The 12,472-nt window shown below is 40.5% G+C and overlaps 1 protein-coding gene across 2 annotated transcripts in view; it reads left to right on the forward strand.

Annotated features, from left to right (window-relative positions):
- The first annotated feature begins 5,554 nt into the window (after window positions 1-5,554).
- Window positions 5,555-12,472, forward strand: part of onecut2 (one cut homeobox 2) — a 40,586-nt gene continuing 33,668 nt past the window's right edge. For both annotated transcript variants that reach the window (XM_074616984.1, XM_074616985.1), the window contains exon 1: window positions 5,555-7,180. In XM_074616984.1, the coding sequence (XP_074473085.1) occupies window positions 5,887-7,180 (1,294 nt within the window). In that variant the 5' untranslated portion in view covers window positions 5,555-5,886. The remainder of the gene's footprint in view (window positions 7,181-12,472) is intronic.

Consider the following 12,472-nt stretch of genomic DNA (forward strand, 5'->3'; position numbering starts at 1 on the left):
ACACCTCCGTATTGACTACAAACTCCATCACTTCCTCCTCCGCCTCCTCTTCCTCCCCCTGCAGCTGCTCTTTTACAGTCTCCCTCCCCCCACCCCCCTGAACCTTCCCTCCACCCTCCCCTCCATGTCGGTCCTTACTTCATCCCTCTTTCCCTCCACCTCCACCTCTTCCCCCTAGAGTGCATTTCTCTATCATCTTCACCTATACATTATATCTTCACTTTCCAACTCCTCATTGTTCACCTCCTCCTTCCCCTCATTCTCCTCCTCTTCCTCCTCCATCTCCAAATCCTCCTCATCTTCTTCTCCCCTCCCTCATCCTTCTCTCACCTCCTCCTTGTCATACTCTTTCACTTCTTGCCATTTCGCTTCCCCTCCTCTTGCTCATCCTGTTGTACCTCCCGCTTCTGCAGCCGCCTCTCAAATCGGCAAAGTTTTAAGAGGAAACAGACAAACAGACTGACGGACAGACAGACAGACAGACAGACAGACAGACAGACAGACAGACAGACAGGTCGTCCCTCAGCAGACCCCCTGCCTGTCTCTCTGACAGCTGATCAAAAGGAGAAAATGGGTCAGGCTTCTGTTCTTCTGTCCTTAATTACACAACAGTCTTTAAACAAAGCAACATCTGCCCAACTACCCATCCTGCTCCTCCTCCCCATCTCTTCCTTTTCCCTCTCCTCCACCTTCTTTTCTTGCTTTTTACATCCCCTCATCCTCCCGCTCATCACTCAGCTCCACTCAATGAATTTGGTAACACTCTATTATAAGCATTTCCAAGAAACATCATTGAAAGAACTCTAGGGATAATGTAGACAGTTGGTTCACTTCCAATTAATTAATTCCATATAATTGCTAGTGTATAACCCAGAGTCTTTTAGTTAGTGCACAGCAGGTCAGTGGAACATGCAAAACTTTCAGTTCAATATATGTGGAGTTTCCAGTAATAATCCCATAATGAATGAATATTTACTTGGTTTAAAGATTTTCTCCCTTTAATTTGTAGAAAATTACCTGTAAATTATTCTTATTCGGAAATTACAGACGCATAAAATGAAACAACAACTCATATGTAACTGTAGAGGTTGAAGATTTTGCTGATGTGCATCATTTCAAAGAACAATTTTATATGTTTTTAACAGTGATTCTGAGGATGATGTTTTGAAGATCACAAGTATTTGTTACAATCACAAAAAAAAGACATTGGCATTGAACGTTTCTGCAAACCACGGTTACGTTGAATGTTAACGTTTGTGAATATGTTTCATATCAGCCTCGTATCATACGGTATCGGGCTAGAAAAACAGCTCCAACCACAAAAAGGATAAGAGCAACCAGAAAAATAACCACAATTATATCAAGAGAAATACAACAATAATACCACCTATCACTGAAAATGTATTTTTTGATTGAAGAGAATACTAAAAATATTTTTTGGCTAAGTCGATCTGGCCAATTATGGTGTCATTGTTGTGTTTGTTCTTATGTTTTATCATAATTTATGATGATAAAAGGGGTAGAATTATTTGCAAATTAATATGAAATAAGTGTCTGTGTTAATGTTTTTGTAGTTGTCTCTACTCTTGTTATTTTATGATGATGGATCAGAGAGAGAGAGAGAGATAAAGAGAGAGAGAGAGAGAGAGAGAGGCAGACAGAGTTATTTAGCAGTCATTTGTCCTTGGAAGTGTAATGAATTGTAAAGTGAACCAGCTACAGGCCATAATGCTCTTTCAATGCAGCTCATCACTCCACCCAGAGACTGTCGATAACATCCCAACACACACCAACGCATCATTTACACTTCAGCAGTCTGCACTCAACACTGGGAGCTACTCAGCTGCAAACATCTGTCCAACACCAGGCAACAGACCAAACTATACCCCTTTACTGTATTGTCGCTCATCTCCTATGACATTATATCCTGTAATGTTACGTCATGGTACTTTGCAGAGAAACCTGACATGGTCATACCTCCTGGCAAAAAAAAAAGAAGGTCAGAAACAACTGTATTCGTTAAGGAAACATAAAAAGGCAAAATTCCATTACAAACATTCCTAACTGGAATGGTTTGTGCACGACCCAGAACAGGAGTGCCCTGCAGCAGGTGATTAAAACCGCCCACAACATGCTTGGTATCCGATCTACCAAGCACCAGTGTTATCGGCGAGGTGAGGTGCCTGCGCAGAGCCCAAAGGATATTAGCAAAAGCCTGTTCACCCTGCTGCCGTCTGGCAAGCGATACAGAAGTATCGGCTGTCGTAACACCAGACCACAGAGCAGCTTCTTTCCTCAGGCTGAGACTCCTCAACTCCACATCATCCTCCGCACCCCACAATAATTATATGACATGGAACTTTCTTGTTAGGCTGTTTTTGCACAATACTATACCACTAACTTTTGCACTATACCCTCATTCCTATTGTAACCAAAGTTTGGTAAGTGCCCCTCGGCATCGGAAGCCGACGCACGGAGGCACCCTTTAGCAACAGTATGTGATGAACCGGGCTTTCAACTAACTCCAATGTAAACCCACACACAGCGTTATTCGACAGTCAGAGTTAGTGATGTATTATTAATAGCTGGAGAGTCCGTTCAGGGTAGGCGGGAGGGTGGTGGATGGGTCAAACAAACACAAGACTTTCAACCAGGAGACCGCTGTCCGTGTCCTGTGAGAAACTAAAAGTAAGGTTGACTTATTTTGTCATGTCAGTCGCTAGTCACATGAGTCGACGGTATCGTCAGACCCATGAGTCACGAGAGTCGCTTGTCAGTGAAGTTAACGCCAACCACGACCTTTTCTTAACCCTAACTAAGAAGTTGTGTTGCCTAAACCTAACTTCCTGTGAAAACGGAAGTTTATTTTGAAAGGGCACTATACACGTAACGACAGTATATTGACACGCCGGTGGTATTTGATGAGTTGGGAGTGAGAATATGTTGTATTGTTATATGAAATTTTTACTCTTTGGGGAAAAATCCAATAATCTGGACTATCAAGATGAACCAGTGTTGCAATTATGTGGGGGTTTTTTTTGTGGAAAAATCAAACCTTAAAGACAAATGATGTATAGACGTAAAAACCTTGTGGGAGGTTGACAGTCTGCAAAGAAAAACAACAGGAAAATTCAACAGCAACACTGCTGAGGGAGGTTTTGTTGTCCATCACGCCAGTTCTGGTTTTACCATGTGTTTATCATGTGTTATTTCCTGTCACCTTACTTTATCTCAACAATCAGAGGCAGCAGGTGATGAGATGAGAGCTGAGATGAGATCAAATTTGAATGTACCCTGTGGGCAAATTGCGTCTTTGCAGCAGCAGAGGAGAAAAACCAGCATCCCTGGTTTGAATCACATAAGAGTACAGGGAATGTGAATATCTGCAGCATGTAAAAATACATCATTATCTCTCCACACAGACACTGTTGGCTGAATTCTCAAGGTTGGCAAGTATGATAATTGCCACAGAACAGAGCAGAAGATGACACCTCGCACCCACATTTAAGTCCTACAGACAAGTTAATAGGTTATTATAGCATCGTTCATACTATACAATGATTTTTCATTCAAATGCATCCCAGAGCAGCTTCACTTGTTCACACCAAAAGACGCAGATTGGCCAGCTGGCCCCCTTTGCACCACTCCCTCTCCATCCCTACAGGTTAAATCACTAAACCTCTTTGAGGTTCTTTATATATGACATCTCTGTAATTCCTTTTCTTTAAATGCTGACATTTAGCTGTTTAAATGGGCTGATCCCCTTCTTTAGGAAGCAAATACACACACACACACACTCACATCCAACCCCCCAGCATCAACACAGAAACAGTTTTTAAAGCTAGTCACATGTCAAAGACAATTTTTGGAACAGCAATGCAAAACAGCACTTTACTATGGACATAAATGCACTTTTTTTCTGCTGCTAAACACGACTGCAAATTGGGAGTATGACTGCAAATTGTATGAATTTTGTCTGAAACATTTACTTATTTTATTCTTCTATTGTTATTTTTAGGTATTGTTAATTGTAATACTTATTTATTCTATTCATTTTAATGCACTGATGGGAGCTGGGAGAAAAGATATTTAGTTTCCTTCTGTGTATGCAAATACTCAGTGAAATGACAATAAAGTGAATCTGGAATCTGGAATCTTGAATACATCAACCGTACACAGAAACACTAGGATTGCATCCCTGAGGTGCCAGACAACCTTCGCCAAGTATAAAAATATTGCATAATAAACCATACTTGAGAACAGAAATACACACAACATCAATAAACTATTAAATATTATAAAATATATTTCATAAGGGTTGAGATGGCCCGCCATTTTTTTTTGATTAAAAGACCCAACCGACTTTACTGTCTTTTGGAGGCCGTACCAGGCTCGGGTTTATGGTTAGAAGATATTGGCATCGTATGAAACTAGAAAACCTAAGGACTCCATTATACCAATCATGTCATGTTAACTTGTCAGGAAAGAGGCTAAACTCAAAACACTAAATTGTGGTGAGGAAAAACTGGCATGGCCATTTGTCAAGGGATCTCTTGACCTCTGACCTCAAGATATGTGACTGAAAATGGGTTCTAAGGGTACCCACGAGTCTCCACTTTACAGATATGCCCACTTTATAATAATCCTATGCAGTTTTGGGGAAAACATGCAGTTTTTTTAATGCAGTATACATGGGAGCTTGGGATCCTAGTACCATTTTGCATCTTAACCCTCCTGTTGTCTTCCCGTCGACCATGCAACTTTTGTCTTCCCGGGTCAAAATTGACCCGGTCTGGTTTGACTGTTTTTAAAGCATACATTATAAATTATCACCCAATTCTGTATTACACCTTTTTGGCCAACTTCATTCCAACTCATTACCACAAGTTTTACACTTTTTTGAGAATTCATGGTCAATAAACCTAATTTATATGAAATTAAACCTCATTTTTTTTGGAAAAAATGCAGAAATTATGAATTATTTGGACTATACTCAAAATTGGAGGAATAATGTTGATGGATTATCACAGACCGGTATATGTCAAAGTTTAGTCAGAATATTACAAAAAATGTTTAATGACAGTGTGACACATTGCACATGAACACCACAGGGGCTATAATTTTGGATAAAGTACCCATACTGCAACAAAAGTAGTGGTCATTATTATTTCTCTCTCTCGCAAAGACCATATAAGGGAACCATCCATGTAATTTCGGGGCAATTAGGTAAAAGACATCCATATTTATGATATAATGAAGTTTGAAAACGGGTTGACCCGAAGACAACAGGAGGGTTAACAATACAATACAATACAATAGGTGTTTAATTTTGGCCCGTGGCCCTCCATTGAGTTCCAGTTTTGGCCCTCGAAGGGAAAAGTTTGGGCACCCTTGATGTATACTGTAATTTTTAAATAAAAAAAAAATCACTCCCTCTCCATCCCCTACAGGGATGACGAGCCTCTCTGATTGGCCCTCTGCACCGTCACTCAGAGCCTCCATCCTCCTCCTCCTCCCAGCAGCAGGTGTGGTTGAGCGGTCTGCTAGGGGACCGTGGACAGCTCCTGTGTGAGCAGCAGAGTAACGCAGGAGGAGGAGAGGGCTGGATATGGGGGAGCCACCGCACAGGCCCGAGGTACGATCGAGATAAAAAAAAAACACACTGGCTTTTTTTTTTTTTTTTTATTAAATGTGCACCTATACTGGGGGGACAATACACAAAGACACCGAGCTGGAGAGGCCTTATTATAGGAGGAGGAGGACGGGGAAACAACCGAGGAAGTGAAGGAGGAATATACTGACCCATCCCGGAGAGGAGAGGGAGGAGAGGAGAAAGGAGGAGAAGACATAATTCCGCTCGCCCCGATGGACAGAGAGGACAGATGAATGAAGACTGCCTACACTAACGCCTATAGATGCCTGGCCAAGGACCTGGACGCCTATGCCATGAACACGGACATGACAATGGAGGGTTTGGGCAGCCTGCACGGCGGGGTGGCCGTGAGCTCCGTGGTGCCTGACGTGGACCTGATGAGCAGCCACAGCCCGCACCACCACCACCACCACCACCGCGGCTCGGCGGCAGCGGCAGCAGCGGCGGCCACTCTGCGGATACACCAGGACCTGGCCGCTGCTGCCGCCGCGTCATCCCGCTCCGCCATGGTGTCCGGCATGGCTAGCATCCTGGACGGCGGTGGTGTCAGCAGCAGCGGCGGCGGCGGTGGCGGCGGTGGGGAGTACCGTCCGGAGCTGTCGCTGCCGCTGCACCACGCCATGAGCGTACCGTGCGACGCCTCCTCCTCCTCTCCAGGCATGGGTATGAGCGGCACCTACACCACCTTAACGCCGCTTCAGCCGCTGCCGCCCATCTCCACCGTGTCGGACAAGTTCCACCACCACCACCACCACCACCTCCACCAGCACCAGCAGCGGCTCTCCGCCGGGAACGTGAGCGGGAGCTTCACTCTGATGCGCGACGACCGAGGCGTGCTGCCGGGCATGAACAACCTGTACGGTCCGTACCACAAGGACCACATGTCCGGGATGGGTCAGAGCTTGTCCCCGGTGCTGGGGAACAGCCTGGGGTCCATACACAACACCCAGCAGGGGCTCCACAACTACGGCGCCGCGACGCACGGAGGAGGCCACGACAAGATGCTGAACTTCGACGCCGCCTCCATGCTGGCCAGAGCCGGGGACCCACACCACCACCACCACCACCAGCACCGAGGCCTCGTTGGTGGTCCTGCAGCCGGGATGATGCCGCACTTGAACGGCATGCACCACCATCCTGTTACCGTGTCCCACCCCCAGCACCCCCACCCTCAACACCCCCACCTCCAGTCTCCATCCCACGGGCCCGTGTTGGCTTCCACGCGGGAAAGAACGCCCTCCTCCTCGGGTTCGCATCAGGGGGTGACCGGCAGCAACTCTGGTCAGCTGGAGGAGATCAACACCAAGGAGGTGGCGCAGAGGATCACGGCGGAGCTGAAGAGGTACAGCATCCCCCAGGCCATCTTCGCCCAGAGGGTGCTGTGCCGCTCCCAGGGGACCCTGTCGGACCTCCTGAGGAACCCCAAACCCTGGAGTAAACTAAAGTCAGGCCGGGAGACCTTCAGGAGGATGTGGAAGTGGCTGCAGGAGCCAGAGTTTCAGAGGATGTCGGCCCTCAGACTGGCAGGTAAGAAAAGAAAAAAAGTGCAATGCCATGCTGGTGTTTTTTGGAATTTAAATCACAAAAAAATATATATATTTCCCCCTACTGTCTTTTTTTTTTTTTTTATCTTTTGCTGGCTTTGTTTTGGTGTTTCCTCGTGGCTCCTTTTTCCTGCACTCCAACTTTGGAATTTCATTTAGAATCACTGGTGTTGTGATTACCATTATTGATCAATAACAAAAAAGAAATCGATAGGAAATGACAAGGTCACTCACAGGGATTTCCCTCCAACTCCAACAGTCCCTTCTCTCTGTACTGTGCTGTCACTTTATTTTATTTTCCTGTCCCTGTATGATATAGAGGAGAAAAAACACTGCACTTTTTAAAAAAAAAAATCACTATTCAGCTACCCACATTGAGGCTTATAAATAGAATAACCCGTTAAAAAATAAGAAAAGAATTCAATTGAAATTACAGTTTAAGATGAAGTCTTGTTTTGTTTTTTTATGTTTTCTCTCTCCCCCTTGTTTTAAGTTGTGAAATTTTGTGTTAAAAACAAAGAGACAGCTGTAAAATGAAAATATAGTGGTAAAGAATGTTATGATGATTGTATAAGTTGCTGAAACTGCAATACAAAATAAGTAAAAAAAAAATAAGAAAAGATGAAAAAGGGCAGTGCTTTAATTTAAAAAAATAATTATTTATATTTGGAAATTTTTTCACAAAATTTAAGAAATAATCTATTAAACTTCAAGGGGTAAACATGTTTACTTAGTGGCACCATGCTTTTTTATTTTAGTTTTTATTCAGCTGGTGCTGTTGCTGTCATTAGCCTGTTAAAGGCTTGTCGTATTATTCTGGCATTAGCAGGGAGAGAGGTGTGAGGAAGCATTCACAGCAGGCGGAGAGGGTCGAAAGGAGGATTTGTGTTTGATTGTGCAGGAGCTTGAAGTGATCAGACGGCTGTGACATAAACATGAAGGGTTGTAGCATCAGTGGGTCTGGTGCCCCCTCTAGTGAGGAACCTGGTGTCTGTCCCAACAACAAGCCTCTATTGTCTGCAGGGGACAGCAGCAGCAGCAGCAGAGACCGAGCCGTGTTAAACAAAAAAGGATCAGGTGGCTTCTTATGAGAGTGGATTTTATTCAGTTCTTCAGGAATATTGCACGAACAGAGATGCTGTGGTGTTTAGTTTGTCTGCGGTGAGTTTAAAGTGAGATTTGATCACATTTAATGTATTTAACAGAGGTGTTTTTGATGGTAATGCTGAGTATTGTAAGCCTGATATTACGTGAAGGAACTGCATGTTTGAATTCAACTTGATAGTCTGCAAAAGTGAAAATTAACTCTACATTCACCTGAATTATTGTTAGAGTTTGGGATATCTTCTTACAGTGTAAATCAGTATAAAGAAAACAGGAGTTCAGCTCATTTGCACAATTTTTAAAGCAGTTTCTAGCTGCCTTAATGTAATGATTTTCAGATAAAAACAGAAAAAATATTCAAAGAAACCAAATACATTCAGTAACACAGATAATAAAAACAAAAGGCAGATTAAAACAAAACAGGAGGAGGGCAGCATGTAGGTGTAAGTGTTTAAAGAAAGTGGTGAATAACCTTATTGCACAAAGAGCTTTTGGAACCGAAGTGGACTTTTCATGAGTCGAGAAAATCATCAGACAGTCGTCTTTTTTTAAAAAAAGTATATTTTTTAAAAGTAGAAGAAGTTTCTCAATCAATAAATGATCAGTCTTAACTCTTCAGTTCATTGAGTTATCTCATAAAACTCCAAAACATTTGAATCCATGTTATGAGGTCAGGTTCCAAACACCTTATTGTAATACAGGTAGAGGTGGCTAACAGTAAGATTAAATAGATTTTAGCATTTCTCGAATGAGCCTATAGACCTGTGTTAGGATATTTTGAAACATCACTAGAATATCAAAATTATTTTCCAGTTTTAAAGCTTCACTATCACTATTTCACTTATTTAACCGGTTCATGCACTTGAGAAAAAGACTTAGTCCAGTATTTTACATGTTTATGTATTCAAACATATATCTTTGTGAAGACAAGAGGTTTGAAAATATATAGGCAAAATCATACTGTAGGCTATACAGATTAGATAATTGCTGAGTGTGGTGGTGAGTGATGATGCATGTTACATTGTTTTTTTAATTAAATAGTCATTATTTAAAAAGAAAAATGCTGCCAAATAGCAGGCTAAAACTTGATTATATTAATTGCTGTCCAGTAAAAAACAATGAATTATAACATTTTCCAGTAAGATAATGTTCCTTTGTGGATTGAAAAAGACTACTTCTTTACTTCTTTGGCTAAAAAAAACCCTCGAAAACCCAATTATTTATAAAAAAATAAATTATTGTCATGAAGCTTGAAACAAAGCAGTTTTTCTAATTTCATGGACAGTTTACATTTTGGAGAAACATGCTCTTCGTTGGAGAGTGTTTTACTGTAAATATAGATAATATAGTCTGAGTTTGACTTTATTGTCAATAAGGTCCTATCATATAGTACCTAAAGTGTGTTTACTTAATATTTAGTGGGCTTTTCATAAGTGTGTGACTGTGTGAGGCATGCTGTATATGTTACTTTTTGTTTTTAATTAAATGGTAATTATTTAAAAATGCTGGCAAATAGGCTGGTTGTTATAAAGAATGTAGAATTAATTTAGTCAACAAATATTTGAAATGATGTAGAATGAGAAATGTCATTATATTAATTGCTGTCCAGTAAAAACCAATACATTTCAAAATTTTTAGATAAACTCAAGGATTAAATGCTCCTTTATGGGTTAAAAGAAATATCATACTTTTTTGGCTAAAAAAACAAAACAATTATTTATAAAAAAATAAAAAATAAAAATTCTTATTGTCATGTATATATGTCCTGGTCAAAGCAAGTCAGTTGAAATTGAAATAGATTCTTTTAACACCGGTACACATGATGTGTTATTTAAATTTGTATCATACCTGTGTGTCCTCTTATAATAATAAAACACACTTGTGTCACATTTTTAATAAAACACATGACAAAATGACAACATATAGAAAATGACAAATCTAAATGATAAAAAAAAACACAATAAAAATGTACTTTTCATTTAATGGACACAACCTGTGTGGAGTTTACGGTGCACCATACCATTCCTAAAATATTCCTAAATGAAGAGTAATTATGGTTTATATCAAATGACTATAATAATTCTGTAATAATCTTAGAATTAACCTCATTACCCGTGATAAAATATTGAGCATTACAACAGCACTAGAAACAGACAGAGATCAGAAATAAGAAGAAAATATATATATAGAAATAACAAATAAGTGACAGTATGCAGTATATTCCAAATTATGTAAAGTTAATTTAGTTTATTTATAGTGAAGATATATTTGGTATTCTACTAAGCATTGAATACTAAATTGATTCCTGTAATATTTTTGTATAGGTACTTTTCAAATATCATCCAAATTGTATATATTTTACGCTCATGGGGTCTTTATGTGTATTCAGTATTACTTTATTTAACTTTATTACTACCTATTAGTGAATATAAACAAACAACACTATTTTTCCTGCAATATATAATATTCCTAAAACAACATTTAAACTGTTTTTTTTTCAACAGGATCTCCATAATAACTTTTTATGAACCCATTTATTATATTTCCTATCATATCTCTATAATATTCCTACATTATACCTTCATGTTCTCAGCGTGTTTGTGGTGTTTTCATAGTGCGTTTAACGAGATCAGATCATATTCTAAAGTCTTATATCTGCCATGGTTTCATCTGACACATCCTGGTGTAGTGTCTGATATTTTGGTGGCTGCATCATATTCCAGTGTTTGCTCGTAACATCTGTTCGGTATCCTTTTAAGTTGTTCTGACATTATAATGTGGCTTTATTCGTGGTGTAAATGTAACATGGTTTCAAGTGGCTGAACAGTCTTCGCTGAATAGATTCTTGTAAAGAATAATCACTGCAGATAGGTGGCGGTTTCTTTTTCCTTTTTTCCCCCAATTAATGGAGATCCAAACATCCCAGCGCGGACAGCTGATTCTCCAAAACATTGATTGGAATTTTGCATTTAATTAGCCTAGATTCGGTCAGTGGATTTGGTCCAGCTCAGATCCTCATGTGTTCACATTATCTCTGCAGGATGTGGCTGTTATTTTAGTAAGGTTTCTTTGATTTTTAGGGGCTGGTATTTGACGATGTATGTTAATAGTAAGTGACATGAGGTGACGGTGGATGGAGGGTGGAGCCGGAGCAGAGCAGAGGAGCGTTCATGTGATCTTTGTTTCCCCGTGTGTTGTGAAATGTCAGCGTGCAGATACACACTGAACAGAGCTCGTACTCGTACCGTTGTCTGATGGAGCTGCACTCATCTGCTTTCCCTCTCATAATGAAAAACACTCGCCGGCTGCTGTTTGTGTGTTACTGTTTTCTTTTTTAAAAAGGCAGAGCATCTACGAATCCAACCGTAAATCACTATTAGGGTTGGGAAGCCAATTGATTAATATACTAGTGCCAATAGTTACAGCAGGCTACCTGAGTTTTAGATGATTTTTAAGTATTGCGATTCGATATTGCTATTTATTGCGACACTAGAATATGGGAAAAAGTTCAATCATACACTTCTAGAGACTTTTACTTTAGAAAATATCTAAATTGATACGGTAAAAATGTTAGATTTTCGGTTAGATGAGTTCGCTCAAGCAAAATGTAAACACTAACAATTGTTTACTCTGCCTGATTTCCATGATGTATCTTTGAAGTTGAAATAGAAATGCAAAAATAAGACATTTGGGTGGTTTGGTAGCTATTAAGATACAGAAACACGGCTAATAGCGGGATGAAGTCAGCGGCTGGCCGTTGGACAACTTTAAAGTCAGGAATTTTAAATATTCACTTCTGCATTTTTGATAAATTTTGTATCAAATCTGCATTTATATGCCACAGAGTTTCCCTCCCCTGATTTTAGCAACAACAGTACAAAGATAGGAACAATAGCCTATCTTAACAAAAAGACTGGAGGCACTACTGGCAGCAAAACCCAGCTGACAAGAACGATTAGTGACTAGCTTGTTAGATAACATGAAACAACATGTAAATCAGACAGTTTTCTCTTGATGGAGTTAAGCAAGCAGTTTCCCACGTGTCCAGTCTCTGTGCTAAGCTAGGCTAAACACATACTGCTGGAGTCAGGACGCCTCCGCGTTAAAGATATTTCTAAGAGCAGAAATATGAATTGCTTTCTTTCTTCCAGCTTGACTCTGGAACTGTAAT

Source organism: Sebastes fasciatus, chromosome 19 (assembly GCF_043250625.1).
Source record: "Sebastes fasciatus isolate fSebFas1 chromosome 19, fSebFas1.pri, whole genome shotgun sequence".
NCBI lineage: Eukaryota > Metazoa > Chordata > Actinopteri > Perciformes > Sebastidae > Sebastes > Sebastes fasciatus.